The sequence below is a fragment of the Pan troglodytes genome, chromosome 2 (genome assembly GCF_028858775.2).
Source record: "Pan troglodytes isolate AG18354 chromosome 2, NHGRI_mPanTro3-v2.0_pri, whole genome shotgun sequence".
In the NCBI taxonomy this organism is placed as follows: domain Eukaryota; kingdom Metazoa; phylum Chordata; class Mammalia; order Primates; family Hominidae; genus Pan; species Pan troglodytes.
Genome location: NC_086015.1, coordinates 188,662,714 through 188,689,751, shown reverse-complemented (window position 1 = coordinate 188,689,751; position 27,038 = coordinate 188,662,714). Strand labels below are relative to the sequence as shown.

The window sequence follows — 27,038 nt, the reverse complement described above, 5'->3', positions numbered from 1 at the left end:
GTTGGCTCCTTTGTCACTTTTTTTTTTTTTTTTTTTTTTTTTGAGATGGAGTCTTGCTCTGTTGCCCAGCTGGAGTGCAGTGACCTGATCTCAGTTCACTGCAACCTCCACCTCATGGGTTCAAGCTATTCTGCCTCAGCCTCCCGAGTAGCTGGGATTGCAGGCACATGCCACCACGCCCAGCTAATTTTTGTATTTTTAGTAGAGACAGGGTTTCACCATGTTGGCCAGGCTGGTCTCAAACTCCTGAACTCCGGAGATCTGCCTGCCTTGGCCTCCCAAAGTGCTGGGATTATAGGTGTGAGCCACTACACCCTGCCCCTTTGTCACTTCTTATCACATCTTCCAGGTGGTCCCAACACCTCACAAGCTCACCTGTTGAAAATCTAGGGGATTTTGTCCTTACATCCTCATTTTAGCACCATTGCCAAAATGCTCCAGGACCTTACAACATTAGTGGAGGATGCCAAGCTGTAGTTATAACCCTCCCTTGTTTGCTTTTCCATGACTCTCCTTTCCACCACTCACTTTGCTGCCAACTTTGTATGTTGTATTAGTCCCTTCTCAGGCTGCTATGAAGAAATACCCAAGACTGGGTAATTTATAAAGGAAAGAGATTTAATTGACTCACAGTTCTACATGGCTGAGGAGGCCTCAGGAAACTTACAATCGTGATGGAAGGGAAACCAAACACATCCTTCTTTACATGGTGGCAGGAGAGAGAAGAATGAGAGCTGAGTGAAGGGGGAAGCCCCTTATAAGGTTTTATAACCTTATAACCCCTGCCCCTTGCTCTCATTCCTATAGAACTCCATCATAGCCAAGGAGACTTTGGATGCAAGGGACAGGAATCCACTCACACCCCAATTTAATAGGTTATTGAGAGAGAGAGAGGACTTGTGGAAACCCAGGAAGAGGTGATCCACCAAATCTCAGGAAGGGCAGGGATGGGGCAGCCCTAGAGCCTTCAGCAACAAGAGTTCGTGGGCCTTTATTAACCCTAGTGCTCTGCCATGAATCTCTTTGACTGAGCTCAGCTCCCTTCATGGGGCAGCCTCATTGGGTTCTTGGCCACTCACTGACTAGGTGGCCCAATTCCAAAGTCCAGGGACAGGAAACAGCCCTTGGCTCCTCCTCCTGAGGAAGACATCTATCCAGTTCCAATCAGTCATGGTTGGGGTGGGGGTGGGGAAGCAAAATCACATGGACTTCAGAGCTACTCTTTTCAAGTGCTCTAGGCAAGTCTGATTAAGCCAGAAAAGGTTGGCTGCTCTTCACAAAGAGGCACAGTAAATGCCAGGCTAACTCACTCCCACAGGAACCTCTTACCTGTTCTTTTCTCCCACCTGTTTCCCAATCCAGCATGTGCCTGGGAAAGGACTGCAGTTGACAGAGGATTGCAGCTGTCCTTTGTCAGACTGTGTGGGCCTGTGCTGTAAATGAGTGGCCTCAATGGGGGCTGCTGCAGCCTGCAGGAGGTGCACTGGGTGGTTAGAGTCAGCTCTGCAGGTACTGGGTTGGGGGCCAGGAGGGTTGGGAATGCTGAGATTGGGGAAACACAGTCCAGGGCTTCTTCCCTAGGCAGACAGGTTGAGCGAGAAGAATGACAACATGAGTCCAGGGGGGAGGTCAGAGGAAGCAAGCAGATGCTCCAGTTGTGAGCCTGTAGCAAAGAAGGTTAGCACCACCCAAAATAGCTCTGTCAAAAGTCCCTTATCGCCTCGTGTTGGCCAATTGCCATGACCCTCAGGTTTCCCTGCTGGGTTTCTCCATGGACTCTGACACTTGCCCCAGTTCCTTTCCTAACAGTCTTTCTTGGGCTCTCAGGACATTTCTTTTTTTCTGTTTCTCATCTCACAAATGAAAGAGTGCATCTTGTTCTCTTTCACTGTTTCCACCATTTCCTTACCAGGCTCCTGATTTCAGTCTTCTTTCTCAAAAGGGTAGTGCATGGTAAGACATTTGGGCTCTGCTGTTTGCGAGGTGTGTGACCTCTGTTGCTCTGTTGACTTCATTCTTTCTAAGCTTCATTTTCCCAGGCTATAAATGTGGGACTGTTAAGAGTTCCTACTTTAGACCGGGCATGGTGGCTGAAGCCTGTAATCTCAGCACTTTGTGGGGCCAAGGCAGGAGGAACACCACAGGCCAGAAGTTCAAGACTAGCCTGGGCAACATAGTAATACCCTGTCCCTCAAAAAAGAGTTCCTACTTAATGAGGGTTGTTATATGGAATAAATAAATATATAATAAAATAAATAAATAAATAAATAAATAGACAAGGCAAAACTTATTCCACTTCAGCAAAGCATCAATATTCTACTTACAGATGAGTGGATGAACACATGTTCAGATGAAATCACTTGTGCAAAGTGATTTCACTTTACTTTTAAAAGTGTAAAAGGCTTAGTATGGGCCAGGTGCGGTGGCTCACGCCTGTAATCCCAGCACTTTGGGAGACTGAGGCGGGCAGATCATGAGGTCAGGAGGTCAAGACCATCCTGACTAACACGATGAAACGCTGTCTCTACTAAAAATACAAAAAATTAGCTGGGCGTGGTGGCACACACCTGTAGTCCCAGCTACTTGGGAGGCTGAGGCAGGAGAATCGCTTGAACCCAAGAGGAGGAGGTTGCAGTGAGCCGAGATTGCACCACTGCACTCCAGCTGGGGCAACAGAGCGAGACTCCATCTCAAAAAAAAAAATGCTTAGTATGGGGTCTGGAGTGTACTAAGTACTCAATGAAAGTCAGCTGCTGTTACTTTCCCTCTCTTGTGGTTTCTAGGAGACCTTCTCCCCTCCCCTCATTTCAACTATCTCCTGTAGAATGACCTCCAAATCTGAATGTTCGGTCCGAGCTCCAGAGTGTCACCTGCATGTCGAATGGCATGCAGAGGGCAGTGAAGGGCAGAGGAAAAAGCATGGCCTCACGTGATGGCAGACAAAGGCTTGTTCCTGTTCAGCACTAACAGCTGTAAACTTTGCACAAGTGATTTCATCTGAACATGTGTTCATCCACTCATCCATAAGTAGAATATTGACACTCGCTTTGCTGAAGTGGAATAAGTTTTGCCTTGTCTATTTCATCCATGGCACTTACCATGCTCTAGAATGACATCTTTCCATGCTCTTCCCCAGCTGAAATGAAAGTGAGGTCCTTGCCAGCAGGAGCCTTGCCTCCTTTCTCCTCACTCTATTCCTTGCCCCAGCAGTCTCCTAGCACAGGCTCAGTAACATCAGTTCCTCATTCACTTTCTCTCCTCCTATATCCCTTTGACTTCTCAAGGTCAGTATGTACCAAACCAAACAACTAATCATTGTCTTCACTAGACCTGACCCATGAATTTAACAAACAATTATTAAGTGCCAGGGTTAAGGGTTGAGACAGAAAGAAGATAGTTGAGACACTGTCTCATTGATGGAAATGTTCACTGTCTACTAGGGAGATGGATAATGACACTGGAATATGTATTTGCGACAGGATTAGAGACATTTCTCAGGGGGCCCCAAGCATAGAGAAGGAATGCTTCTGACTATAGGGGTTGGAAAAGCCCTCTCAGAGAAGGTGATAATTATCCTGGGTCCTGATGAAAGAGTAGAAATTTGCCAGGCAGAGAAGATTGACAGATGGCTAGAAGAGTGGTGTGACGGGGCATGAACTAACATGGTGTGTTCAGCTGGAATGGAGGGCTGACACCATTTTCCCCCATTTTCTTAAGTGGAAATTTGACACATACACAAGAATAGAAAAAAAAATAGTTTAACACCCAAATAGTATAAAACACCCAGGTGATCATCCAGCTTCAACAACTATAAGCTCATGGACAATCTTGTTCTACCTACATGCTTACTCACTAAACCCCCATACCATTATTTTGACACAAATCTCAGACATTGAATAATTTCATTTGTAAATAATTTTTGGTTCTACATGCTATAACAATTCTGTGAAAAAAAATTTTAAATAAATAAATACTTTGGTATCTTAAAAAGTTAAAGTATATCCTCTTTTTGTCCTTAAAAAGGAGTGATACATAGCATACTCTAACACTGCAACTTGTTTGTTTTATTTGTATCTTAGCCATCTATCTGGTGACTACACTGTATCAGGATATGTAGAATTGCTTTCCTCTTTTAGGAGACTACCTAGTATTCCATTTGTGAATAGTTAACCTAGCCAGTCACCAGCTGATGGGCATTTAGGTTGTTCCCAATCTCCTAACATAAAAACAAAGCTGAGAGAATACCCTTAAATATACATCTTTGCTACCTATGGGGATTCTTGGATGTGGAATTAAATTCCAGTACATTCTTGGATGTAGGTTACATTCTTGGACGTAGAATTGCTGAGATCTTGTGCACATGGATTCTGAAAGGTGCTCCCTATTTGGCCCAACAGGTGCTTTAAATGATATAACAAGGATGCTTTCTCTCTGTTGTCCAGGCTTTTGACACTTTGCAGTTCTCTTTCTGTCCCTTCCTTCGTTTACTCAGTGACATATCATACCAATTCAACTACCCCCAGCCTCCTCCCTCCATGTCCACTGCTGTGGTCCTCGGACAGGCCTGAGTGCTTTCTTTCTTTCTTTTTTGAGACAAAATTTCGCTCTTGTCGCCAAGGCTGGAGTGCAGTGGTGCAATGTCGGGAAAGTAACTGCAACCTCTGCCTTCCAGGTTCAAGCGATTCTCTTGCCTCAGCCTCCCAAATAGCTGGGATTACAGGCACATGCCATCATGCTCGGCTAATTATTGTATTTTTAGTACAGACGGGGTTTCACCATGTTGGACATGCTGGTCTCAAACTCCTGACATCAAGTGATCCGCCCGCCTCGGCCTCCCAAAATCCTCGGATTACAGGCGTGAGCCACCACGCCCAGCCAGGCCGGCGTACTTTCGTATCAGGACAGTTGCGGCTATCAAGTCAGCACGTATTCTAATCATCTGCCAAAGCGAATATCCTAAAACAGGAAAGAAATCATTCTCTTACTTAAACACCTCTGTTGGTGTCTCATCTACATTATTAAAAATCTAACTCCTTAGCCTGCCTTCAGTGCACTCTTGTTTGTCCCCAGATTCTCACTTATTTCTCATATACCTTAGGCTTCGCTGAAACTGGATTCTGGTGCCTTACCTGGGACCGTGTTCACCCATTCCCTTCTTTTTCTGCTTGAAGAAAAGTGTTGCTCATCCTTGAAGGTAAACTTAAACTCCATCTCCTCCATAAAGCCACACAGTGTAAGGGCCACTGGTTTTGGACTCAGGTTGACTTGGATTCTTATACTGTCTCTCTTTTGGGGGGATGTCATTTAATTCTTCTGAAACTCAGAGTTTTCATCTGTTAGAGAAAGATTAAAACACCTACCTTGGAGGATGATTGTGAGGCTCAGGGATGACGGGAATATAGTAGGAGCTGAATTAGAAGCAATTCTGATTATTTCCGTGGTCACTATTGCCGCCCCACCGCACTTGATTGCAGCCCCTGGTGCTACACCAGCTACATTTGCTTGGTGTGACAGCAGGTTGTGGACAAGACTGCCTTGATCTCTAGACTGCAAGCTCGCTGTGGGCCGGGCTCACGATTCACCCCCGGATCTCCCAGCCCTGGCACCGAGCCGGCACTGGGGGCGCGCCATGCCTGCAGAATAAGTGGGGAAAGCGACAGGGATAAACGTAGAAAAACAAGCACAGACAGACGGAGAGAGGGCAGACCGGGAGGCAGGTTTTTCCCGGAGTCTCCACCGAAGGACAGAGAGGGCGGAGTCAGAATCGGGGGCGGGGCCCTGGCTCAGGAGGTGGGGCCTGGTTCGGAGGCGGGTCTTGGCGCGGACCCCTCCCTGGTCCGTCAGTGAACGTGCTCCGCTGGCTCAGTCCGCCCGCCGCTGCGTCCCGGCGTGCAAGTGAGCTTCTCGGCTGCCCAGCGGGCCGGGGTGCGGAGCCGACATGCGCCCGCTGCTCGGCCTCCTTCTGGTCTTCGCCGGCTGCACCTTCGCCTTGTACTTGCTGTCGACGCGACTGCCCCGCGGGCGGAGACTGGGCTCCACCGAGGAGGCTGGAGGCAGGTGCGTGGCGGGAATCCGGGTTCGGGTCAGAGGAAGGGAGCCGGGTCCGAGGACCGGGGCTGGGAATCGGAGATTCGGAGATTCGGAGATTCGGGTTCCGGTATCGGAGGCGTTGGGAATTGAGGTTCACTTATCGGACTGGAATCCGGGTCTGGTATCCGGGCCCGCGTCCGCACGGTCTCGGACAGAAGGGTGGATGGGAGCCCGGCTCCGGGCCTGACTGGGACCTGTGTGGTGCTGGCTGCAGGGTGCGCAGGGCGTCACGCCGCGGGGCCTTTGGTTGGGTGGATTTGCCGAGGGAGACGCGGCGCTGAGCCTGCCCGCGCCGTTGCTTTCCCAGTCCCAGCCCTGGGCCCCATTTCCAGCCCACTTCGCCCCCGTGCGGGCCCCCAGCCTCTTCAAGTCCACTTTCAACTGCCTCTCCTCCTCCCCACCCCACTTACGTCAGGTCTGCCCTTGAGACTTTAGACATTAGATCTTCAGGAGAAATGTTGCATAGACAACTTTAAATTATTCACGAATTAATTATCGACTCTGCCCGTCTTCCTGGTTGTCTCTACTTTTACCTTTTTTTTTTTTTTTCTGAGACGGAGTCTCGCTCTGTCACCCAGGCTGGAGTGCAGTGGCGCGATCTCGGCTCACTTTAACCTCCTCCTCCCGGGTTCAAGCGATTCACCTGCCTCAGTTTCCCAAGTAATTGGGACTACAGGCGCGCGCCACCACGGCCGGCTAATTTTTGTATTTTTAGTAGGGACGGGGTGGGGGGGTCTCATCATGTTGGCCAGGCTGGTCTCGAACTCCTGACCTCAGGTAATCCGCCTGCCTCAGCCTCCCAAAGTGTTGGGATTACAGGCGTGAGCCATCGCGCCTGGCCTCCTTTTCCCCTTCTAATGAACGACTGGTCGAGGCAGGAGGCAGAGCAATACTTACCTGGCCGGTTTTTGTGAGTGCTGCATACTCTTTATAAAGTGTATGGAAGTGTGCCTAGTACAGCATTGCGTGGTTAAGGGAATTACTGATATTTGACTATTAAGGCAGCTGTTTTCAGTTACTGTATTCTTTTGCTGTAGCTAAGAAGGCTCTGCTGTGGGTGTCGGACATACCAAGAGAAACTCTCGTGAGAAGTAGGAGGGTTTGCTCATGATTAATCAGTGATGGATTCAAAGACTGTTCAGATGGCAGAGGCAAGGTAGTCTTTATACTATAACCCTTGGACAGGATTCAAAGTGCATTGAGGACCAGATTAAGAGCAGAGTTAAATAGTAGGCTCTTTGAAAGGGTTCGATTCAAGCCTGACATATTATCAAAAAAGTTACATTTATCCTATGGGATAGATATACTTTCCTGAAGAATCTCTAATTGGCTTTATAGTGAATGCTAAAAAGTCGTTTTACTTGGCACCTCAGGAACAGTTTGAAGTCTGAATTGTTCTTGGTTTGTGGGGGAGGCAGTGTCCTTGAAAGGAAGGCAATTTAGGACATTTAGAACTTGCCTGGAAATGAATCCATTTGCCTCTTAAGAACAGATTCTAAAATCCCAGAGCTAAAGGGGAACTTAATGACTGTTTAGCACCAACCCCTCATTTTTTAGATAAGGAAACAGACTCAGGGACTAGTCCAAGGACATAAAACAGAAAGTAGCAGGGTTGGGATGCTAACCCAGGTCTCTTGCTTCCAAACTAGGGCTCTCCTGTCTGTCTCTGCAACGTCGTATCAGGTCATCTGTCATTGGGAGTGTATGTGTTCCCAGCAGACCAGATGATGGGCATATTTATAAACCTACTCTGAAAAGAAGACACAGCGAGTGACTTTCATGGGCACTGGACTGATCTGAACTCATGTTTCCATCTGCTTTTCCAAATCCCCAGGTCGCTGTGGTTCCCCTCCGACCTGGCAGAGCTGCGGGAGCTCTCTGAGGTCCTTCGAGAGTACCGGAAGGAGCACCAGGCCTACGTGTTCCTGCTCTTCTGCGGCGCCTACCTCTACAAACAGGGCTTTGCCATCCCCGGCTCCAGCTTCCTGGTCAGTGTCCTACCCTCCCTCCAACCCTGTTTCCTTATCTGTAAAATTTGGATACTCCCCTGTAACCTCATGGGATTGTTGTGTGGGGATGATTAAAAGTGACAGTGGGTGTATCGGGGCTGGCACACAGTGGCCCTCCGCGCCTACTGAGGGATTGAGCACCGAAGTGGGAGACACTGACAGCTTCCTTTTGTACTGCTTCCCTCTCCCACCCCAGCCTGTTTCTCTCCTCTAGGCTGAGGCTGGACCTGCTCAAACAGTTTCCTTGTCGGAAACTAGAAGAAAAGCAAACATGTCCAAGAGAGGCAGGGGAGGTGTGTAGGGCTCGGGGTCAGGGGCTGACTCCTTGAGGCTGCCCTATGTCTGTCTTCTGTCTTGAACTGATCCCTCTTCAGGGCAGAGAGCCAGCTGCTGCTTGGTGGGGGCTCCACATCCAGACCTGAGGGTGAACCCTGACTCTGCCTGCTGTGCTCTTGGGGAGGATACTTAATCTCTCACCTGTAGAATGGGGCAAGGATGGCATGACTCAGGGATGTAGTGAGGATTACACAGGACATGTAGTCAAGCGCTTAACACAGTGCTCAGCGGCTCCCCAGCTTACCACTTCCAAGGCTTCCTTTTACTTTCTCTCTTGGATCCCATGTTTTGTCAGGATGATGTCTACCAACCAAAATGCATTTAGGAAGTATTGGTTCACTTTTCCCTTTTTCTTAAACCAAGACGTCTTCAAATGTCGGCTAGAGCTCTGGTCAACATGGAACCCCGGTATTAGCATACTGCATAGATGTAATTCCAGCAAAAAGCAAAGAAACAAGACATCTTACATAGCTTGCGTGGTCTTACCAAGGGAAAATTCATGGTTTGTGTTCATCTTTTGAAATAGTAAAAATAACTCGTGAGTTTCATTTCTACTTTCTTGGAGCCCCAGTCATTGCAGAATCTATCACAGCCACAGATCCCATTTCATTCTCTCCTGCCCCCTGAGGCTTTTATCCTTATCCTCATTTTCAAGGTGAAGAGACTGACGGCAGGTGTAGTTCCCAGCCTTTTCATAATTTTTCATTCACCTCTTTAAATGGCAATTGGGACCTGGGGCAGTGGCTCACGCCTGTAATCCTAGCACTTTGGGAGGCTGAGGTGGGAGGATCACTTGAGTCCGGGAGTTTGAAACCAGCCTGGGCAACACAGTGAGACCCCATCTCTACAAAAAATTTTAAAAAGTGGGTGAATGTGGTGGTGTGTGCCTACAGTCCTAGCTGCTTGGGAGGCTGAGGCAGGAGGATCACTTGAGTCCAGGAGTTCGAGGATGCAGTGAGCTATGATCATGTCACTGTACTCCAGCCTGGGTGACAGAGCGAGATCCTGTTTCTTAAAAATAAATAAATAACGCAATTGGGTTTTAGTTTAGTTTTAGCAAAAAGCAGTGAAGGAGGAGGGAACCTATGACTCTCAGGCTCCAAGATGAAGTGCCTGGTAGCTGCCAGATGTTCACATGCCTGAGGGTTTGTTTTATTTGCAGAATGTTTTAGCTGGTGCCTTGTTTGGGCCATGGTTGGGGCTTCTGCTGTGCTGTGTGTTGACCTCGGTGGGTGCCACATGCTGCTACCTGCTCTCCAGTATTTTTGGCAAACAGTTGGTGGTGTCCTACTTTCCTGATAAAGTGGCCCTGCTGCAGAGAAAGGTAAGGGGAGGGGTCACATCTGAGAGCTGGGACCCCAGAGAGTCACTATGTGCATGGCCTTGAGAGAAGCGAGTGGCAGGGATTTCCCACAGTATTCTTCCACGCTGTCTCGGGAGGTCCTAGGGGTTCTTTTGATGTCTTCAGGAGACATAGACCTGGGATCAAATCCCAGCTCCATCATTACCAGCTCTGTGACTTTGGGCAAGTTCTCGACTTCTCTGATCCTCAGCATCTCTATTTTAAAATGAGGAAAACAGTCTTTCCCTGGAGGGTTGTTGGAAGAATTGGGAACAGATTATGTAAAGTGTCTAGAACAGTGCCTGGCACCAGCAGGTTTTCAACACCTGGAGACCCTTTCTGCTTCTTAACAGCTTTCTTCTCTTTGGCTACAGGTGGAGGAGAACAGAAACAGCTTGTTTTTTTTCTTATTGTTTTTGAGACTTTTCCCCATGACACCAAACTGGTTCTTGAACCTCTCGGCCCCGATTCTGAACATTCCCATCGTGCAGTTCTTCTTCTCAGTTCTTATCGGTAAGATGCTAGTGGGGTGGGTTTGAGTCTTCAGAGCTGTCACGCTGGGGGTCTGCCCTGGGTTATTGGCCACGTGAGCACGTGCCTGCTTCTGAGAACACAGGCTCACAAAGTGTGACTTCAAGCCTTATGATCTAAAGAAATGATTCCTGATTTCAGATCTGCTCAGGCTTCAACATGAAAACCCATAAAAATACTTTTGGACTAAATAAAGATTGTCCATTGCATGGCTGTATGCACTAGGCACTGGGATTAGAAGAGATGGTCTGTGTAAAGTATACAAATTGGCCCATAGTAAGTACTCAGTAAATGCTAGCAGGAAGAGCAGGGTTGGAATGAGGGTGTGTGTCCATGAGTTTTGAGTGGGGACAGAAGAAAGGAGCAGAGCAAGGGACTTCCTGTCTGGTTTTTGGCCCCTGTTTTGATTAAGTTCTGCCTTAGGAATTGCTGGCATCAGTGTGGTTCCTTCCTGCCTTTTGACAATTGCACAACCTGCAGCAAGCTACTTACCCTCAATGGACCACCTGGCTAGGAATAGAGCAGTGTTTCTCAAAGTGTGGGCCTTGGGCCACCTTTATCAGATTGTTAGGGTCAGGGGGCTTGTTGAGAATCTAGATTTGGGGCCTACTCCAGACCTACTGAATCAGAATCTTGGGAGTGGGATCTGGGAATATGCATTTTAATCCAGTTCCTAGTCAGTCATTTTCAAACTGCAAACCCAGTCGTTCTCAAACTGCAAACCTATTAAGAATCGCCTGCAAACCTATTAAAAATCACTTGGAGGCCGGTCTCAGTGGCTCACACCTGTAATCCCAGCACTTTGGGAGGTTGAGGCAGGTGGATCACTTGAGGTTGGGAGTTCAAGACCAGCCTGGCCAACATGGTGAAACCCCATCTCTACTAAAAATACAAAAATTAGCCTGACGTGGTGGTGTGCGTCTGTAATTCAACTACTTGGGAGGCTGAGGCAGGAGAATGGCTTGAACCTGGGAGGCGGAGATTGCAGTAAGCTGAGAGGATGACATTTCACTCCAGCCTGGGTGACAGAGTGAGGCTCCATCTCAAAAAAAAAAAAAGCAAAAAAACAAACAAAAACAAACAAAACAACAAAACATCACCTGTGGAGATTTTAATCCCTAAGCTAAGGCTACACCACACATCAACTAAATCATCTCTGGGGTAGGACTCAGGGATCAGGATCTTTTAACGTTTTCCAGGTGATGCAAGTAGTTAGTCCCTAAAAGGGATTCCGCTGGATCCTGAGTTTTGCAGTCTACTGAATTAGATGATATCTAAAGTTTCTCCTTGCCTTTGACAATTATATGACCTGCAGCGAGCTACTTAGTCTGAACGGGCCACTCGTCCAGATAAGGGGCTGGGACTAGAGCAGTGTTTCTTGAAATATGGGCCTTGGACCACCTTTATCAGAGTGGTAAAGTGCTAACATCCTATAAAATCAGTGTTTGCTACTTTCTCCATACTGGAAGAAAACCACCCTCCTTAAGCCTAAGGCAAGGATCTCTTTCTCTTAAACCTCCCTTAGATCCTAGAGGGAAAGACGATTCAGGGCTTCTAGGTCAAACAGAGCAAATCTGTGGTTGAGCAGCTGCTATTAATAGGAGATACCTGAGAGAAATGGAGATCTTAAATAGAAGCAAGATCTACCACAGCCAATTTTGGTCATATTGGCTTTCAGACAAAGTGCCTCAGGCCCTCAGCTAGTGGGGGTTTGCTGCTTCTAATTACCTAGGTGGCATGAGGCTTGGCAAGATTCTGGAGACCAGGCTTCCTGTCCTCTGTCTCACAAGCTGTGTGACCCTGAGGGGTCTGGGATCTTCATCTCCTGTATACTTCCTCTCCTATAGAAGAGAAATGGACGATCAGAGTGTTCCAAACCAATCGGAATCTCAGGGTGGGAGTGGAGAAGGGGCTTTTAAAATACAGGTTCCTGGGCACTACCCCAGAACCAAGTAACCAGAATTTCTGGGGTGGAGCCCAAGGATGTGGTTTTTAACAATGTCACCAGCTGATTGTTCTGCAGCCAGCCTGTTCAGCCAGCCAGACTTTTGGAATCCAGTGGATTTGATGACATCTTTGAGACAGTACAGAATGTGAATAGTACTTCTTTTAAAAAACTGTTTGTCAACAATGGCACTTCTCTCTTTACTTTGGCTGTTGGGTACTCAGAACCAAATTTGGGGCCCACTTTTGGCAAACAGGTGAACCGTATGCATTTTTTTACTAACTGTACTCCCTGATGTCTTGTATTCTTCTGCACGCATTTTGCTTTTCCTATTTAAAATTTTATTTATTTATTTATTTATTTTTGAGACAGAGTCTAGCTCTATCGCCTGGGCTGAAGTGCAGTGGTAAGATCTTGGCTCACTGCCACCTCTGCCTCCCAGGTTCCAGTGATTCTCCTGCCTCAGCCTCCTGAGTAGCAAGGATTACAGGCACATGCCACCACACCCGGCTAATTTTTGTGTTTTTAGTAGAGACGGGGTTTCACCATGTTGGCCAGGCTGATCTCGAACTCCTGACCTCAGGTGATCCACCTCGGCCTCCCAAAGTGCTGGGATTACAAGCATAAGCCACCATTCCTGGCCCTATTTTAAAATTATCTTATAGTAGCATGTATTATTTGTGTAAATATCTCAAGTTCTTTTGTTGAACAAGACAGGCATATATGGGAAGTGAGGAAAGGAGGGAAAATAATAGAAAAGAAGGAAAGAAGGGAAAGAGTTAATATGTATAAGGGTCAAGAGTCAAGCAAAAAAAACCGTAGTCACTGTTCCTGGTGACATTCTGAATTATTATTTTCTTAATTTTGCTGCTGCTTGTAACAGGCGCTTTGTCCTTTTCTTCTTCCAGGTTTGATCCCATATAATTTCATCTGTGTGCAGACAGGCTCCATCCTGTCAACCCTAACCTCTCTGGATGCTCTTTTCTCCTGGGACACTGTCTTTAAGCTGTTGGCCATTGCCATGGTGGCATTAATTCCTGGAACCCTCATTAAAAAATTTAGTCAGAAACATCTGCAATTGAATGAAACAAGTACTGCTAATCATATACACAGTAGAAAAGACACATGATCTGGATTTTCTGTTTGCCACGTCCCTGGACTCAGTTGCTTATTTGTGTAATGGATGTGGTGCTCTAAAGCCCCTCACTGTTTTTGATTGCCTTCTATAGGTGATGTGGACACTGTGCATCCATGTGCAGTGTCTTGTCAGAAAGGACACTCTGCTCTTGAAGGTGTGTTACATCAGGTTTTCAAACCAGCCCTGGTGTAGCAGACACTGCAACGGATGCCTCCTAGAAAATGCTGTTTGTGGCCGGGCGCGGTGGCTCACGCCTGTAATCCTAGCACTTTGGGAGGCTGAGGCGGGTGGTTCACAAGGTCAGGAGTTCAAGACCAGCCTGGCCAAGATGGTGAAATCCTGTCTCTAATAAAAATACAAAAATTAGCCAGGCGTGGTGGCAGGCACCTGTAATCCCAGCTACTCGGGAGGCTGAGGCAGGAGAATTGCTTGAACCAAGGTGGCAGAGGTTGCAGTAAGCCAAGATCACACCACTGCACTCCAGCCTGGGTGATAGAGTGAGACACTGTCTCGACAAAAAAAAAAAAAAAAAAGAGAAAGAAAATGCTGTTTGTATTTTGTGGTCTAATAAGGAGCTCGGGATAGCCTGTTGTATTTGCCTCATGCCAGCCCCTGAGCTGCCTTGGGAGAAGATGCTGATTGTCCTTGTCCAGAGTACTGCTTTTGCAGAGTGACAGGCTGCTGGGACAGATGTCCTGTTGCATCTTTGTGGATGTTTAGTACCGATGATGACACGGGAACTCACATCACTGACACCGCTCATCATCTTCTGTTAGTCTCTTGAAGAGCATTTCTTTTGTACTTCTTTGCTGATGACCTACCTCTTCATAAGCCAAGTGAAACAAGTTGACGAACTGCCTAGGACTTCCACGTGTTGTCACATACATGATGATTTCTGTCACGCTCTTGTGTTCAGACACGCTGACGTTACCATGTATGTCAAACCTCCTTATGATCGCATGTCCTGACAGTTAAGCTGATTGCAAACAGACTATAAAATATGAATGGAGCAAATGCTGTATGTCATGGATATGTTCTGGAGAAATTCTTACCCATCTGGATGGGGCAGGGCCCTTGACTCACCTGAATCATGACCAGGCAAACATTTTATCTGTCCTTTCTGCAGGAATCCGTTCTGTGTCATGCTAGGAGAATGGGTTCAGTATATGGGGCCATCAGGCAGTATACCCTCTGAATGTTTTTCATTTTTTTATTTGCTTAGAGTAACTAAACAATTGTATCTTTTAATTTATCTTTTACTTCAAAGAGGAAACCTTGGCTTCTGATAACTTTGTTGTGTTGTATCTTAATGGCCTATAGCTGTCATTACTTCCTCTAGCTGCAGTACAGAATTGTTACAGACCTGGATTAATGCTTCCAAAGACAGAAGGACCTTGGCACCTAAACTGACCAGCCCTGTGATCCTGCACCCCACAGGAGTAACTCATCAGGACTTACCAGACTGCTGCTTTTGGGCATCATCTGCTGGGTTGATGATTTGGTTTGGCCAAGAGTCTTGCCAAGACTTTAATCTATGCCTCTTGTTCTACATGAATTCTTGGGAATTACTCACGTTTCATAGGAAGAGTGCATCCCCAGGTGATGGTTTTTGGTTATGGTATGATCCTTTCACACCAAGGATTTCATTGTTTAAAACGTGTTTCCTTAAAAGAAGCCTTGATAACAAGAGTGGGGGAAGGAGGCAGCAGACTTTGAAGACTGTGGCCTTTGGTGTTCTGGAGTAGGGAGAGGGAAGGAGAAACATGTTTTCCACATCATCACAAGTGTGTGCCCTTTGCCCCTTTTCAGGATCCTTAGAGTTGCCTCCCTCCCTCCACCCCGACAGTTTTGCAATAATGTGCCTTATCAGTTGTGAGTTTACAGGCGAAGCAATTTCCCAAATAAATGGATGTAAGTGTTCTGTGTGGTGCTTGTTTGAACATGTTGCTAACTTTCAACTACCTTTACCAGTGGGAATTAGGATTGGCTGAAAATTGGACAGTCCAAAATGGTGTTTTAAGCTTTCCACTCTCAATGTTTCTTACCGAAATAATTTCTCAGAAGCCAGATTTTCATCTTCATTTTCTCTCTCTGCTCCCTGTATAGTGGGGTCAGTAGTAACAGGAGTAGCTACCGGATGGGCAGCAGGAAAGCATAGGGAAGAAGCAGAGTGCCAGTCTAGCTTTTACAGAATACTGAAGAAGAGGCTGTCACCAAATAAAATGATGATTGCCCCTTCTTTTTGTGGCTGTGTCAAATACAAGAGTCACAGAAACTAGCTTTCTCCATTACCTGCTTTTTGTGGCTGCAGGAAACCCAGTCATGGAAAGTCTTCCTTTCCCTCAAGTTCTGACAAATGCTGAGATTATTAAGGCAGCTCTCAGGGCACAAACAGTACATTTAGAAAAAGACAGGACTAGAAAACAGTGAAGTACACTTTTTGTTTAATTCCATGCATTTGTTTGCTTTGATAGTCATTCTTGTTCCCATTGCTGTTCAATACAGAGAGGGAGCTGGCATCAGAAAACAACACTGGGAGCTGGGGACTGACAGTACAGGAGACCAGAGGGGAGCCAGGTAAGGGGGTTCATTTGGAGACTTAAAACCACAAAAGAGAAATTCATTTGCTCCAAGTTGATAGGAGCTCAAATTAATAAAGCGTCAAAGAGGGTCTTCCCACTTCCAGAGTCTGGGAAGTGGTCACTCTGAAGGTGAAGAGCCACTGGGGTGATATGGGCAAGATGGGACATCTTCCTAGTAGCTTGCACATGCTGGCTGGGGTTCCCTTGGCCTGCAGTCACTGGAGGACCCTGTCCACCTGGTCACTGGACAGCAGCCTGGGGCCGGGAGCCAGCGATCCCTGAGTGCTGTGAAGTGGCTCTGGAGAGCAGACCTGGGATGCTGCCGGGAGCTTCCTTACAGTGGCCTTGCCATCTGCTTAGGGCTCTGCTCTGTGAAGTCCTGCCATCGTACCCTGGCCACATGACAGTTAACAAAAGCCTTAACCCACCTCCTGTTTCTCAGAGCAGTGATTTTAGAGCTCCCCTCTTTAGCCACCTGTCCCTGAGAAATGCTCCAGGTTCCACAAGGGTCCTCCGCTTAGCCTAGTTCAGTCCGACTTGAATAGGCTTTTGCAGTATCAGTTGTAACATGCAAACAAGCAGATTAATATGATTCTAATGTGCCAGTCTGTGAGGTTGGTGACACTGGTGGTGTGAGTATCCTAGGATATTTGTCCTATGAAATCAGCAAAGAAGAAACATTTTGCTGCCTGGAAAGGCACTAAATTCATACTGACAGTACAAGTCAAAGTCTCGAAAAGAATGTCACATTGTTTTGGTACATGAGTCTCACAGAGTCTAAGAAGCAAGTAACTGGGACTTATATTAATTTTCTGTTTATAAAAGGTGAGGGAGGAACATATTCATTCAACAGAATTAAATGATGTGAATGAAGAGACATTTTGGAATGGGATCCATCAGTGATTGGTGTTCCTTCAATTGGAATTGTTGTCCAAAAGGGCAGTGGGTAGAGGCAAGTGGCCTTTCCCCTTTCTGTGGTACCGCCCCTGACAGTCACAGGTGGACACTAGTGCGAGCCTGTCGTTCTGCCATTGGGGCTAACTCAAGCTCAAATGGCAATTCCAATCAAGCGGCAATTGTTGCTCCAAGTGCTATGTTGAGAGGTTCTGAGGCTGTGTCTAGGCTCAGTAGGAAAGATACGATGCTCAATACATAAGGTTGGTCTTGGTCTTGGAGGTGGTAGACGGTGGTAAGTGGGAGTATAATATTTTGGCTTCTGGCTCAGTGGGAAAACAAAACAGCACACTCTACTGCAGAGCAGGGCAGGAATTCTATGGATTATAAATATTATGTTCTGGAGAATTCAGTTCCAGGAAGTTCAAGTGGGACTGTTTTAAGAAAAGGAAAAAAAAATTGAGACATGAGGACATTGAAGAAAAAAAGAGTAAATCATTTGATCAAAAAGGATGCATTTATTCTTAAAGGATGCCAATGTTCCACAGTGGGAGAGGGCACTTAAAATAGTCTGGAGGCTGGGCATGGCAGCTCACGTTTGTAATCCCAGTACTTTGGGAGGCCAAAGCAGGAGGATCGCTAGAGCCCAGAGTTCGATACCAGCCTGGGCAACACAGGGAGACGCCCATCTCTACAAAAAAAAAAAAAATTGTTGTGCATGGTGGCACACACCTGTGGTCCCAGCTACTCAGGAGGCTTAAGTGGGAGGATCACTTGAGCCCAGGAGGTTGAGGCTGCAGTGAGCCATAATCATGCCATTGTACTCCAACCTGGTGACAGAGTGAGATCCTGCGCCCTCACCCCCCCCAAAAAAAGTCTGGGTTGGTGCCAGGTAAATCCCAAACCCAAGCACATCTATTACTTAGAAAAGGAGAGGGGAATAATTTAGCATGATGAAGCTCTACAGGAGATGTCCAGTACTTACTAAATCCTACTCAAAATGTCTTTACTTCTAGAAGGATAGATTTGTTTGATGCCAACATTTTAAAATATAGCATCTCAACTTCAAGTAGCTAGATGAAGATGCTAGTTTACAATAGAGCTAGCATCTTCATCTTTCTCAGTAGGAGCTCCCCACCATCTTGCAAACAGGTCTAAACTTAAGTGGTGGTAAGGTCCATTATAATTTCAAAGTAGATGCAGGCTTAGCCCCTCTGCAAAGCAATTTTAAAAGGAACTGTTATCCAGAGGATATGATCTTGAAATAGATGAAAATCAGAACCAAATGCTCATCTGCAACCCAAATTAAAACTCATCATCTTGCAGTCAGTCAAAAACAGACACTAACGGAACATGGACATTCATCCCAAGATGGTGAAACTTTCCATCAATGAAGCAGCTTGAAATCACAGTCTTGTGAGGTTCCTGGAAGCACTGTTGTAACACACTTGTCAGGACTGAAGAATTAGCTCATAACTTCCCTGAGCTCTTGATTCAACACTCTTCAGATGACTGTGGAGTCATTCTCAAAGAAACATACATCGATTCAAGATTTTCCCGGTTATCACAAGGCAGGCAGCGGAGGACCAGGCTGGGCTAGAAAAGGTATTTCCCTTTTTAACCTCCACTAAGGACCTTATTCTCCTCTGAAAGCTCTAGTCAATTCTACTTAAAAAAAAATGGTTCAATATGGACTTTATTCAACTCTCGACTATACAATGAATGACTGAGATTCAGCCACTACGTACTACCCTAACATACTCATAACAGTTAATCCACATAAGCTGTATGATGACAATAGCGTAACAGATAATCAAGATGAGAATTCAAAAAAACTGATCAAAATTACGAGGTATCAGGGGTAGGTTTTCTAGGAAGACCATCACTGAAAGATGTAAGATAAAAGCTGACCCTCATGTTTCTCTGTTGCCACTAAAGGTGGGCAAGAATTGGACAAAACTGCCAGTGTTTTATGTTGGATAGAAAGAAGACATAGAGTTGTAGCATCTCTGTTCCAAGGAATAACGAACCAGAGAGATTTACAGTACAGTGAGATCTGGAGTCAAGAGGATGGAAAATATAGCCTTTCAAGATTTTTTTTCCAGTCGTTGGTCCTCTAAGTGACCAGGCCTCCTTCTTAAAGAAGTTCTTTAGTCTTGTTCTAGGATGACATCACAGTTAGGCATTTTATGTCATGCCCTACGTGTATATACAGTAGTCCTCCCTTATCTCTGGGGGATACATTCCAAGACCCCCAGTAGATGCCTAAAAACTCTGATAGTACCAAACCCTATATATACTATGTTTTTTTTTCTATACTTACATATCTATGATAAAATTTAATTTGTAAATTAGGCACAGCACTCTTGCCCTTTGGGGCTATTATTAATTAAATAGGGGTACTTGAACATAAGCACTGCGATACAGTCATCTGATAACCAAGACAGTCGATCTGATCACCAAGACTGCTACTAAGTGACTAACGGATGAGCAGCATGAATATGCTGGACAGAGGGAGGATCACATCCAGGGCAGCAAGGGGCAAGATCTCATCATGCTCCTCAGAATGCCGTGCAATTGAAATTTATGAATTGTTTATTTCTGGAATGTTCCATCAAATATTTTTGGACTGCCGTTGAGCGTAACTGAAACCATGAAAAATGAAGCCATGGGTAAGAGGGGACTACTGTATACCATTTCTTTTTTTAGTCTCCCTGCTACTCCCCACTAGGAGAATAAAGGTGGGAGAACAAAGGGGTCTGGCAGGAAGGAGATTGCAAACTATGTTGTCAATTCTTGAAACAAATCCATGAGCCCTGTGCGGAAACCCTCTAGGTCTGTTCCTCTCAGGACATTAAATCATTCTCTTTTTATTTCTAATATAGTCCCATGAATTTATTTCCTAAGAAACTTTAGAAAGTTTACAGCTTTTTAACTATATGTCCATCCACTATTTGACATCCTGGGGGTCATCGGCCCACCCAGGAGCTTTCATGATCAAGTCAAAATCACAATGTATCCATTGGGCTTCAGGGCAGAACATGCGTCCTCAGATGATTGTTGTACACAGAAAATTAGGGAACACAGCTAAGATCAATACCAGGGAGCTCCCAAATGGGAGTTCCATTTTCATTCCTTCATTAAAATCATAAAATCCATAATAATTCCTGGTTAGCAATAAACACAACCATTGTGCCACATCATAAATCACACCTTCTGATCGACAGAAAGTGAGAATGATAATATTATAAAATAAAATAACAATGATAATAATGCCATAACTTAAGATCTTTCATGTAGTCCAGCTACAGAATTTTTACAAAATGGAATAATTTAATGCAAACAATACTGTTCTTTGTATAAATTAAACATTTTCCTTCATCCTAAGAGCTATAAATCACAGACACTACATTTTAAATCAATGTATCAACATAAAGTGTAAACAAATGGATCAAACAAGCAAAAGGAACTCTAAATTCCCTCCTGCCTTTCCTTTTTGGCTGATGCAATCAGTAAAACCCAGAGGAGCGGCAACATTTTCATGTGCATTGGAAATGGTTTAACAGCTGTCTGTGCAAGTATTTCCTAACGTCCAACATGATGCAGTGTCAAAGAGTCCAGTGAATCTAGAGAGGTTGTTTGACGTAATCTATCTTGGAGACAGGGACAGGTACTAGGTCAACACCTATTTGTACATAAAATTCTAAAAAAAATTTTCCTTAAGGCCAAGGCACCATGAAGTACCTTGGAATGCTTTTCAGAGCCCATGACCCTGGAGACAGGCAGGACCTCATGCTTTTGGCAATGTAAAAATCTTTCCTATCCCTGCTCAGCATCCCTTGTTCTTTCCACAAATGTTCAAATCCAGTTATTTAAAACTGCATTGATTTGGAGTGAAGTAAAAGATATTTTACAAGTAGCATTGAACAAAAATGCTATTGTGCTGGGAGAGGAGTTGCCTTTTGCAAGCTGCTTGTTTTTGCCTTTATTCTGACAGTGGTAGCCAATCATTAAGACTTCTAAGATAGGCCGGGCACAGTGGCTCATGCCTGTAATCCCAGCACTTTGGGAGGCCGAGGCAGGCGGATCACCTGAGGTCAGGAGTTTGAGACAAGCCTGGCCAACATGGTGAAACCCCGTGTCTACTAAAAATACAAAATTAGCCAGGCGTGGTTGCGGGCGCCTGTAATCCCAGCTACTCGGGAGGCTGAGGCAGGAGAATAGCTTGAACCTGGGAGGTGGAGGTTGCAGTGAACCGAGATTGTGCCATTGCACTCTAGCCTGGGCAAAAAGAGCAAAACTCTGTCGAAAAACAAAAACAAAAACAAAAACAAAAAAAACCCAACAAACCAAAAAAAAAAAAAAAAAGAACTTCTAAGATAGAATGAGTTAGTGAATAAAAACAAAGGGATGGTTTGGGCTCAGACATTGTATAGACACACATACATCCTAGCTGCCTTCAAAGTCTGTTCTCCTGCTTGAATCAATATGACTCAAGTAGACAAGCAACCTGGCTCCAGAGAGGGGTGATTCCATCTTCTCCTCGTAGCTGAACTGAGTGATCCTGAGAATGGAGTTTTATAAATTGCACGTTCGTTTTCCTAACACCACTGTAGATGTTCTTCCTCTCTTACCCTTTTCTCCTCCTCAGTACTGCCCCCCAACCTTTGTTCCTACAGGAAGTGGTCAGCAGGCAGAAAGGAAATGAGCTACAAGGAAATGGCACTTGAGTATGAAAGATCAACACGTTGGGTCAAGGTAGCACATTTGCCAAGGTAATGACAGTGACAGCACTAAAAAGGGACGTATTTGCCAAAAACAAGATTTGACACTATCTGTAAACCTCACTACCAACTGCTGCTTAAACATTTAAAAATGAAACCAGCTTCCACATACACAGGTTTGTTTGTTTGTCTGTTTTTCCCTCCTAGAGGAAGCACACGCCCTTGAAGACGTTGGGTGCAAGTATCTGGTCACCAGACTTTTCTAGGTCATTTCCGTAAGCCACCTGGACAAGCTGGTTGAAGTGAATATGGTCTGTTCACAAGTTGCCTGGAATTGCTTTTCTTTTGCTGTTCTTTGTGTTCTAAAATGTTCAATGTCTTGCTCTGGCTCTTCTTTAGTCACTTACGGCCAAAAGACCTGGTCCCCTGTTCAAGCAGCAATAATACCTCCCGGCCCCACAAATTCCCAAGGATGTTGCTCTTAAATTCCACTTATTTCTTTTTTTCTGTTCTTTCATCTCTTTTTTTTTTTTGCAAGAAATTATTGTCTCTCTATCTCATACATAGTTCACTCTTTGCAGTACAAAGTGTTAAAATGTCAAACAAAAATAAATATCAATGTTACAGTAGCTAGAATATTCAATAAAATAGATCCCTGCCATTCTTGATTGAAATGTTCAGTGAGACTTAATTTCATTTGGATATTATTTTCCAGAGATTTGCGAAGTCTCATGTTCCTGTTATTGCAGCTCATTTCTAGGGGGTGGTAAAGATGGGGTAGTCTCTCTTCCCAGACAAAATGCTGGGAGAGAGTGGGATGAGTCTGGGGGTGGGGTGGATCTGAAATGCCAGTATAGTCACGAGATCTTCAGGATGTGTATTCCTTCATTACCAGGTAGCAGAGCTGTAGTGTTTATTGGTCCTAACTGTGGCATCAGAACACTCCCCATCTGAAGAGTCACAGTCCGATTCTTCAAACTGCATGGGGTTCTGCAAAGGCAAGACAAAATAAAACGTTAATTCATTTCTATAATCACTCAGTAAATATATGTGAAACACCTCCCACACAACAGGCACTGTGCTTGGTAAGGGGGCTACAAAGGTAAACGAGACCAGGTCCTGTCCTTGTGGGGCTTATGGAGAAAGAAAACACATGATGATTGTGATTGCTACGACAATAAAAACAGTGCCCACCACACAACCACTTATATAGTGTTTACTATGCTCCAGGCACTGTTGTAAGTACTTTACTTATTTATTTATTTAGAGATGGAGTCTCACTCTGTCGCCCAGGCTGGAGTGCAGTGGCACGATCTTGGCTCACTGCAACCTCCGCCTCCCGGATTCAAGCGATTCTCCTGCCTCAGCCTCCTGAGCGGCTGGGCCTACAGGTGCCTGCCACCATGCCCGGATAATTTTTTGTATTTTTAGTAGAGACAGGGTTTCACTGTGTTAGCCAGGATGGTCTTGATCTCCTGACCTTGTGATCCATCTGCCTTGGCCTCCCAAAGTGCTGGGATTACAGGCATGAGCCACTGCGCCCGGTGGTAAGTACTTTATTAATACATCTGTTAATCCATTTAGTCCTCATGATAACACTATGAGACACATGCTATTATCATCCTCATTTTACAGAGAGGTTAAGTGGCTTGCCAGGGTCCCACAGTAAGTGGAATGCTACGATTTGCATTCAGGCAGTCAGATTCCAGGCTTTACACTTACAACCACTATGCTAGCCTGCCTCTCCAAAGGCAGTCCTGAATATGAAATAAAGTGCTATATGTCCTATGATGGCATCATCCAGGGAAGAGTCAGGGTATGGAGGGGGGAAGCTCAGACCTTTAAAATAATTTTTTTTTTTTTTCAGAGACAGGGTCTCACTGTTGCTCAGGCTGGAGTGCAGTGGTGTGATCATAGCTCACTGCAGCCTCAAACTCCTGGGCTTAAGAGAACCTTCCACCTCAAGCCTCCCGAGTAGCTGGGACTGCAGGCATGTACCATCAAACTCAGCTAATTAATTTTTTTTTTTGTTTTGTAGAGGCAAGGTCTTGCTATGTTGCTCAGACTGATCTTGAACTCCTGACCCTAAAGTGATCCTCCTGCCTCAGCCTCCCAAAGTGCTGGGATTGCAGGTATGAGCTACCACACCTGACCTGGGCTCAGACCTTTAACCATGTTGGGAGATAGGAGTGGGAGGAGGTGATGTTTGAGTTAAATCTTGACATGAAGGGTTCCTGAGCAGTTCAATGTGTGTGTGTCATTTGGGAGAAACTGCCCTCATTTCTGGGAGCTCTGTTGATCTCTGTACGTCTACTTACTTCTTGGAGGCCTGATATGGTTTGGCTCTGTGTCCCCACCCAAATCTCATGTTGAATTGCAATTCCCAATGTTGGGGGAGGCACCTGGTGGGAGGTGACTAGATCATGGGAGTGGATTTCCCCCTTGCTATTCTCATGATAGTGAGTGAGTTCTCATGAGATCTGATGGTTTCAAAGTGGGTGGCACTTTCCCCTTTGCTTTCTCTCTCCTACCACCATGTGAAGACATGCTTGCTTCCTCATCACCTTCTGCCATGATTGTGTTTCCTGAGGTCTCCCAGCCGTGCTTCCTGTACAGCTTGTGGAACTGTGAGTCAATTAAACCTCTTTTCTTCATAAATTACCCAGTCTCGGGTAGTTCTTTATAGCAGTGTGAAAACAGACTAATACAAGGCCACTGTTGTATCTTATTATTAAATGAAAATTGTAAAGGCCCTAGAGACTTGAACCCCAAAGAGCAAAAAAGGGAACAGTGATGGGAGGAGAAGGGAGAAGCCCCCACCTCATAGCCACGTTCCTCCACACACAGCTTGCCCAGAGACATCTGAGTCTTCACACGGCGCACGGCACACTCCTTGTCAGAGAGCCCATCCGAGTGTGAGGATATGTCAATGGGAATCTCTGGCGTCTGGGACAGCAGGTCGTCTAGCTTCTCTGAGAAGCAGTCTTCAAGTTTATCAGCTAACTCATCGGGACTGTTTGAGTGGTCACTGGTATTTCCCTCTTCTCCATCGGACACAGAGAAATTCTCAGAGCTAAAGGTTGAATATGACTGGCAGCTGCTGATACAGCGATGGGGCCTAGAACCAAGAAGAACCAGGAGAACTTAGTCAGAGGAACTGCTTTTCTTTCCTTATCTGTCACTCATAGTAGTGGTAGAGATAATCTAGTTTTTTCCCTGCCATCAAGGAGGCCTAAGAAATCAAGATAGGTAGAAACTATTTAACTTTTAACATTAAGGCAATAGACTGAATTTTATCCCCCATGAAATTCCATGTTGAGGCCCTAATACCAGTGCGACTGTATTTGGAGATAGGGCTTTTAGGAGGTAAATAAAGTTAAATGGATCATAAGGGTGGGGTCCTAATCAAATAGGATTGGCGGCCTTATAAAAAGAGGAAGAGATTCTCTCCATTCCTCCCTCCCACCTTTTTTCAACATTCATGTGCAGGGCAAAGACCATGTGAGGAAACAGAGAAGGTGGCTGTCTGCAAGGCAGGAAGAGAACCCTCACCAGAAACTGAATCTGCTGACACCTTGATCTTGGACTTCCCCAGCTCCAGAACTTGAGAAATAAGTTCCTGTTGTTTAAGCCATCCAATCTGTAGTATTTTGTTATGGCAGCCCAAGGTGACTAACACAAGAAGGAAATTTTAATTTCCCCTTTCATTTGGTTTATATATTTATGTGACTAAACACTACACTCCAAGCTGATGGCTATGACTGGCCTTTGAAAAAAATCAGCTTGTCTAATCACGTTATGTACATGTATGCATAGTATGGAATGTCCAAATTGAAATTATGCCTCTTATTTAGAGAGTCATAGATTCTCACAGGTGAAAGAGACTTTGGAGAATTTCTGGACTAACTCATTTCCCAGATGAGAAAACTGGAGCCAGAGAAGGGAAGTGACTTGTTTAAGGCCACACCATGAGAAAAGGCAGAGCTGAGGCTTGGGCTGGGTCTACACACACTTTGATCAGTGTCCTTCTCTAACCTCCATCCCTCACCTCCCTGTCAATCCACCCCAGCTTCATTTCCCAGAGCCCAGTGTCCACTGGGCATGGTGGCCCTGGAGGCCCAAGTGCTTTCACTACCTCTGTTGACCAACCTTCAACAGAAATGAGCTTGGAAGGAACATTCACTCTGCAGCTGTGGGTACTGCCCAGCTAGTTAGTAGCTCATTCCAGTTAACATCTGAGTTTGGCTCTGATGAGCCAATGCTTCTGGGGAGATAACTTGCAAAAGTTCCTCAGTTCCTTCCCGTTGTTTATAAGCAGCTTAGTAAATAAGGATGTTACTAGCTTACACTGGCTTAAAAAAACATAAGAAAACAAATAATAAAGACTTCCTTTTTCTTTTGCCATTGTCTGATCTTTCTGTATTTCTTAGTATAAAGAGTTTTGTTTTTTTCTTTTTTTTTTTTTGAGACAGAGTCTCACTCTGTCGCCCAGGCTGGAGTGCAGTGGTGCCATCTCGCCTCATTGCAACCTGTGCCTCCTGGGTTCAAGCAATTCTCCTGCCTCAGCCTTCTGAGTAGCTGGGACTACAGGCATGCCCCACCATGCCTGGCTAATTTTTTTATTTTTAGTAGAGACGGGGTTTCGCCTTGTTGGCCAGGCTGGTCTTGAACTCCCGATTCAGCCTCCCAAAGTGCTGGGTTTAGAGGTGTGAGCCACGGCACCCGGCCTAGTACAAAGAGATTTTATGCCATATGACCTAGGCCTGGCTGATGCCCAGGACAGGTGATGGGGTGAGTTGGTTGGGGGTCAGGGGGGCAGATCATGGATATATAAGAAGAGGTCATAAAGAGTCCAGGAATAGCAGGGAATGAGAACAGATTTCAATTTTGTGTGTAATGCGGGGATCCAGAATATAACTTATCAAAGGGCCAGGAGTCCTTTGGTTTGTAGGGAATTCCTGTTTCCAGGCAGGTACACAAACCTTCCTGGGGAGACTTCTTAGAGCATTACTCTTCAAGAACAGAATGTCTATTAGCAGAAAAAGACCTCTTGGTAGGAAAACTATCTTCTCCTCTACATTAGAGGCAGCTTTTATTCTAGAAGTAAGGGGAGATGGCCCTTATTGACTCCTAGCAGGAATATTATTATCGCTATCTAAGCAAGAAGCTATTTCTAAGGCTGGGTTGAAGGTGGATTCAACTTATCTAATCATATTTAACTTGAGGTATAAAATCTAAGGCATGGGGAATGCTATGGACTGAATTGCCTTCCTCCCAAATCCATCGGTTGAAGCTCTAAACTCCAATATAATTGTATCTAGATAGACCCTCTAGATAGGGTCTTTAGGAGGTCATTAATATTAAATGAGGTCATAAGAGTGGGCCCCTAATCCAATAAGACTGTGACCTTTTAAAAGAAGGAAGATCTCTCTCTGCCATGTGAGGAA

General features: G+C 45.4%; 2 protein-coding genes and 2 long non-coding RNA genes across 9 annotated transcripts in view; 2 read left to right on the top strand and 2 right to left on the bottom strand.

The window, feature by feature from the left end:
* Positions 1 to 3,745: 3,745 nt before the first annotated feature.
* Positions 3,746 to 5,842, bottom strand: LOC104005892 (uncharacterized). The gene is made up of 3 exons (XR_010155887.1): positions 5,361 to 5,842; positions 5,130 to 5,286; positions 3,746 to 4,956 (listed from the first exon to the last, which is right to left on the bottom strand). It is a non-coding gene; the product is annotated as an uncharacterized LOC104005892 (long non-coding RNA).
* On the top strand, positions 5,786 to 15,312 carry TMEM41A (transmembrane protein 41A). Its single transcript, XM_526412.8, has 5 exons — positions 5,786 to 6,057; positions 7,925 to 8,078; positions 9,598 to 9,759; positions 10,152 to 10,290; positions 13,162 to 15,312. Exons 1-5 carry the CDS (start codon positions 5,939 to 5,941, stop codon positions 13,380 to 13,382), a joined length of 795 nt encoding a protein of 264 aa, XP_526412.4. The 5' UTR covers positions 5,786 to 5,938; the 3' UTR covers positions 13,383 to 15,312.
* Positions 15,313 to 15,887: 575 nt separating this feature from the next.
* On the top strand, positions 15,888 to 25,993 carry LOC134809627 (uncharacterized). The gene is made up of 4 exons (XR_010155886.1): positions 15,888 to 15,968; positions 23,630 to 23,723; positions 24,135 to 24,218; positions 24,439 to 25,993. It is a non-coding gene; the product is annotated as an uncharacterized LOC134809627 (long non-coding RNA).
* Positions 20,088 to 27,038, bottom strand: part of MAP3K13 (mitogen-activated protein kinase kinase kinase 13) — a 201,166-nt gene continuing 194,215 nt past the window's right edge. For 3 of the 6 annotated variants that reach the window (XM_016942453.4, XM_016942455.4, XM_016942454.4), the window contains 2 exons: positions 24,412 to 24,709; positions 20,088 to 22,581 (listed from right to left, as the gene is read on the bottom strand). In XM_016942453.4, coding sequence (XP_016797942.2) covers positions 22,480 to 22,581; positions 24,412 to 24,709 — 400 coding nt within the window. In that variant the 3' untranslated portion in view covers positions 20,088 to 22,479. Of the gene's footprint in view, positions 22,582 to 24,411; positions 24,710 to 27,038 lie in introns of those variants that run through there. The other 3 variants (XM_054681300.2, XM_063807403.1, XM_016942456.3) reach the window with 2 other exon arrangements.

Excerpts from the sequence above, each read along its gene's own strand:
- TMEM41A (XM_526412.8), top strand. The coding sequence starts at position 5,939 with ATGCGCCCGCTGCTCGGCCTCCTTCTGGTCTTCGCCGGCTGCACCTTC. Across the intron at positions 6,058-7,924 it reads ACCGAGGAGGCTGGAGGCAG|GTCGCTGTGGTTCCCCTCCG; the intron begins GTGCGTGGCGGG and ends CCAAATCCCCAG. Across the intron at positions 9,760-10,151 it reads TGGCCCTGCTGCAGAGAAAG|GTGGAGGAGAACAGAAACAG; the intron begins GTAAGGGGAGGG and ends CTTTGGCTACAG.